At 42.7% G+C, this 4,801-nt stretch overlaps 1 protein-coding gene across 1 annotated transcript; it reads left to right on the plus strand.

Annotated features, from left to right (window-relative positions):
• Positions 1-2,494: 2,494 nt before the first annotated feature.
• Positions 2,495-3,738, plus strand: LOC149390257 (uncharacterized). Its single transcript, XM_089620912.1, has 2 exons — positions 2,495-2,727; positions 2,845-3,738. The coding sequence occupies exons 1-2, from the start codon at positions 2,645-2,647 to the stop codon at positions 3,542-3,544; spliced, it is 783 nt and encodes a 260-aa protein (XP_089477038.1). The 5' UTR covers positions 2,495-2,644; the 3' UTR covers positions 3,545-3,738.
• Positions 3,739-4,801: the final 1,063 nt, after the last annotated feature.

Genomic DNA, 4,801 nt, shown 5'->3' on the forward strand with positions numbered 1-4,801 from the left:
CCAGAAATGGTTTTGGACGGAACTTGGTTCAGAATGTAAGCAGCTGTTTCGAGGGCATAACCCCAAAAGGAAAGAGGGAGTGATGAGTAACTCATCATTGATCTAACCATCTCCATAAGAGTTCGGTTTCTTCTCTCTTACACTCCGTTTTGTTGAGGTGTGCCGGATGCGGTAAGCTGAGAAGCGATACCTTCTTCTTTAAGAAAGTCATCGAACTCTCCAGACATATATTCACCACCTCGATCAAATCGAAGGGTTTTGATCACTTTGCCAGTTTGCTTTTCCACTAAAGCCCTAAAGACCTTAAATATGTTAAAGGTCTCGGATCTGTGTTTGAGCAAATAGACAAAACCGTATCTTGAGTAATCGTCAGTGAATGTAACGAAGTATTCGTATCCACCACGTGCCCGTTGGTTGGAGAAAGGTACTAGTTCCAGCAGTTCAGTGGCTCTTCGACCCTTATCGGAGAAAGGTCGCTTAGTCATTTTTTCTTCTATGCAAGATTCACAAGTAGGTAGTGAACCTATTGCAGAGGCTTGGAGTGGACCGTCCCTCACAAGTCTCTTAATCCTGTCTAGACTGATATGACCAAGTCTTAAGTGCCAGAGATATATTGATTTTATTAGATCAGAGGATTCAGATAGTTTGATCCTCTTTGGCTCCCTAACTAGATCATTATCTATTTCGGTGTCTAAAAGAGAAGGTTGAGTGGGATAAATGTAAAAAAGTGCATTCTTCATTCATGTATCAGTGACAAAAGAATTATCAGGAAACAAAATACGAATTCCATTTTTAATGAACTTTAAACAATAATCTTGCTCAAGAAGACGAGCAACGGATATTAAGTTCTTCCCAAAGGTAGGAACAAAATAAAAATTATTCAAGTTTAAAGTACGGTCTTCAAAAGACAACGTCACGGATCCCAGGCTCCCATCACCCCATTTGAAACAGAAGTCGCCTTCCTCAAAGCTTTTGGTTTTCTTGAAACTAGTCAAGGAACAACAAATCACTACTACAAATGTTGGATTACACAACGGAAATTCCACAACGGAACACAGTACCGTTGTGGAATCTATATGCTTCCACAACGGTACAGTCGTACCGTTGTGGAATGTCCAAGATTCAACAACGGGTCACCGTACCGTTGTGGAATATCCAGGATTCCACAACGGTACCACAGTACCGTTGTGGAATCTTTATGATTCCACAACGGTACTGTAGTACCGTTGTGGAATTCTGGACATTCCACAACGGTACAGTGACCCGTTGTTGGATCTCGCCGCGGCCAAGGCTCAAACTCGCCGCGGCCAACATTTTCCACAACGGTACACTGTACCGTTGTGGGAAAGGTATGAAATCAGACATCTCGCCGCGGCGAAACTTATGAGTCGCCGCGGCGAATCGATTCCACAACGGGACAGTAACCCGTTGTGGAAATTTTTTACGATATTTCGCCGCGGCGACGGCTGAAACTCGCCGCGGCGAAATGTCGTAAAAAATTTTAGGGCTTCACTATAAAAGCCTCATTTCGATTTCTTTTTTCATTTTTTACACTTTCTCTCGCCTAAGACCTTCATTTCGGCCGATTCTGTACCATTTCTCCTCCCAAACCAACCTTGAGACTTCGCCGCCATTTCGCCGCCGCCAAATCTCGCCGCCCTCCTCGCCGAAGCAAAATCTCGCCGTGCTCTTCTTTCTTTCTCTCGGTGTCGCCTCCCTTGCTCTCTCTCCCACCTAATTCTTTTATCAAGGTATGTTTTTATCTCAATTTCATATCAAAATCCTAATTTTTATGAATACTTTGTGTGATTTATAAACTAATTTATGATTTTGGTTGATTTTGGTTGTAATTTATGATATTGGGGGTGTAGATTTGGCCGAAATTAGGGTTTTTTATTTTGGGTTTTTTGTTCTAATTTATGATTTTGGGTATAATGTTATTTTAGATTTAAAATTAGTTGTATTGTGATATTGTAGTTAAATTGAGGTCGGATTTGAGTTTGAATTTGTGTTTGTGATGAGTTTTATGTTTTATTTATTTGAATATAATGTGTTTTTATATGTATTTAGTGTTGAATTGAGTTTAATTTTGTGTTGAAGATGATTTATTGTTTGAAAATGTTGTTGAATTTGAGTTTGAAATGATTTGTTCAATTAGGTGAAAATGGGCCGTTCAAAGACAACCGCCGGTCACAAAGAAGCCGCCCCTAGCTCTTCTCGCCCCCCCAAAAAAAAAAATAAGAGGTCTCGTCAAGCCGAACCCGAACCCGTAGTGGATTATAATAGTCGGGTATTCACTAGCAAGGCCGCAGAAGAACGCTACGACATCCTCGTTCAACGAAGTCCGATCTTTGAACGAGGGTTGAAGGTGAGCTCAACCACGCCTATAGGGGCTCAAATCAACAATACCATCGAAGGTTTCTCTTGGAGAAAATTTTGTGCCACACCCGAGCACAAAGCAAACGTTACGCTCATGTAGGAATTCTACGCGAACTTACCAGATCACGAGGATGATGTGGTGACGGTTCGTGGTGTAGACGTTGATTGTAGTGTCGGAGCCATCAACGCATTGCTAGGAACCCCGGACATCGAATTCGAGAATGAGGGTTATCGACAATGGTTGAGAAATCCTAATCTCGATGAAATGTTGAGTGTGTTGACTACTCCAGGAGAGAATTGGGTCATGGACAAAGGAGTTAGAAAGCTTTTCCGTAAATCACTGACGAGGTTAGACTTTTCTTCTTTTTTGCTTGTATTATTTTATCTATTGTATGTTTTAAATAGAACGGTGTTTATTTTTTCTATTAATTGCATGTTTTAAATATAACGGTGTTTAATTTACAGGCTCGCAAAAACGTGGATTTATTTCATTTGCTCCCGTCTCTTTCCGATAAAGCACTTCACCCGTCTCGACGAGGAACATGTCCATCTTTTGTTTTGCATCATTCGTGGTAACACCATCAACGTCGGTCGATTCATCTACAATTGGATGAAGAGAATCGACTACAAGAATATCAAAAATGGGTTGCCGTATCCGTCAATCATCTACGGCTTGTGTCTGAATGCCGGTGTTGGAGGCGCAAAACACGACACAACCAAGAAGTGTGGGGCGCCTATTAATGACAAGACGATCGAGAGATACATTGTCAAAGAGCCGGAAGAGGAGGAAGAGGATGAAGAAGATGAGGATGAACCGTCACTCAACGAGCCACTGTTGTGTTTACAACCACCTCCGGGGTATGATCCCGCCACCCAAGAGTACATTGCTCGGTGTAGCCACTATCTCGTTGGCGGGTATCAACACACCCAAGACTACATGTACCAACAAGGACAATATGGCGCCGCGGCTTTCGAAGGATTGAACGAGATGATTGGTCGATGGGACATCAATCAGGAGAATCAATACCGGTTTCCTCCATATCCTCAATACACATACTATCAGGCGCAAGCACCGCAATGGCCACCGCATATGGCACCTCCTCAGTACCCGGGGCCACCACCACCACCACCACAACCACCTACGAATGACAACGACGACGAGTAAATTTTTTTATGTGTTTTTTGAAACCTTCTAAGTTTAATAATTGTTTTCATCTTTTTTTTATGTGTGTGAGACTTAAATATTTATGTCTTTATGTGTGTTTGATACTTGTTTCAGATTTTAATTTGTGTTTGAGACTCGTTATGGTATTGTATGAATTTATGTTTGAGACTTGTTATGGTATTGAATGGATGATTTGAGTATTTAAAATTTATGTATTGATTGTGTTTGATATTACTTCAGATTAAAAAGTAATAACTATAGATTCTCCCCGATGAAGAACACATTAGCCGCGGCCACATGTTGTTTTGGCTGCGGCGAGTCATCTTCGCCGCGGCGTGTTTATAAATGGCCGCGGCGAATTGGGTTTCTAAAAAACATAGATTCTGGAACTTATTTCGCCGCGGCCAGGTGTTCTATTTGCCGCGGCGTGACATCTTAGCCGCGGCGTGTTTTGTACATGGCCGCGGCGAAATGGGTACCTAAAAAAACACAGACTCTGGAACTTATTTCGCCGCGGCCAGGTGTTCTCTTGGCCGCGGCGTGACAGCTTAGCCGCGGCGTGTTTTGTACATGGCCGCGGCGAAATGGGTACCTAAAAAAACATAGACTCTGGAACTTATTTCGCCGCGGCCAGGTCTTATGTTGGCCGCGGCGTGACATCTTAGCCGCGGCGTGTTTTGTACATGGCCGCGGCGAGTCACCTTGGCCGCGGCGTGTTTTGTACATGGACGCGGCGAAAAGGGTTCCTAAAAAAACATAGATTCTGGAACTTATTTCGCCGCGGCCAGGTGTTCTATTTGCCGGGGCGAGACATCTTGGCCGCGGCGTGTTTTGTACATGGCCGCGGCGAAATGGGTTCCTAAAAAAACATAGACTCTGGAACTTATTTCGCCGCGGCCAGTCGTTCTATTTGCCGCGGCGAGACATCTTGGCGCGGCGTGTTTTGAACATGGCCGCGGCGAAGTGGGTTCCTAAAAAACATAGACTCTGGAACTTTAAGCCTTGACGTTTTATAGTCTTGGAAGCGGCCATATTAGTATTTATCAACAGGATATTAACAATAATTATATAAAGTGTATATCATAAAATAAACTAAAATACATATTTTTTTTGTTTTCACACTAAAATATGATTGATATCCGAACGATGTAAATGAGAAACATCATCATCATCAAAATCTTCGATCTCTTCATCAACAAGTGGCAAGCCGGATGTGAATGGGGGGATATTAGACATGTTGTCGTCTTCATCTTCTTC

The sequence above is a fragment of the Urtica dioica genome, chromosome 7, assembly GCF_054948205.1.
Source record: "Urtica dioica subsp. dioica isolate 48M chromosome 7, U.dioica_male_clone48M_v1_H2, whole genome shotgun sequence".
NCBI lineage: Eukaryota > Viridiplantae > Streptophyta > Magnoliopsida > Rosales > Urticaceae > Urtica > Urtica dioica.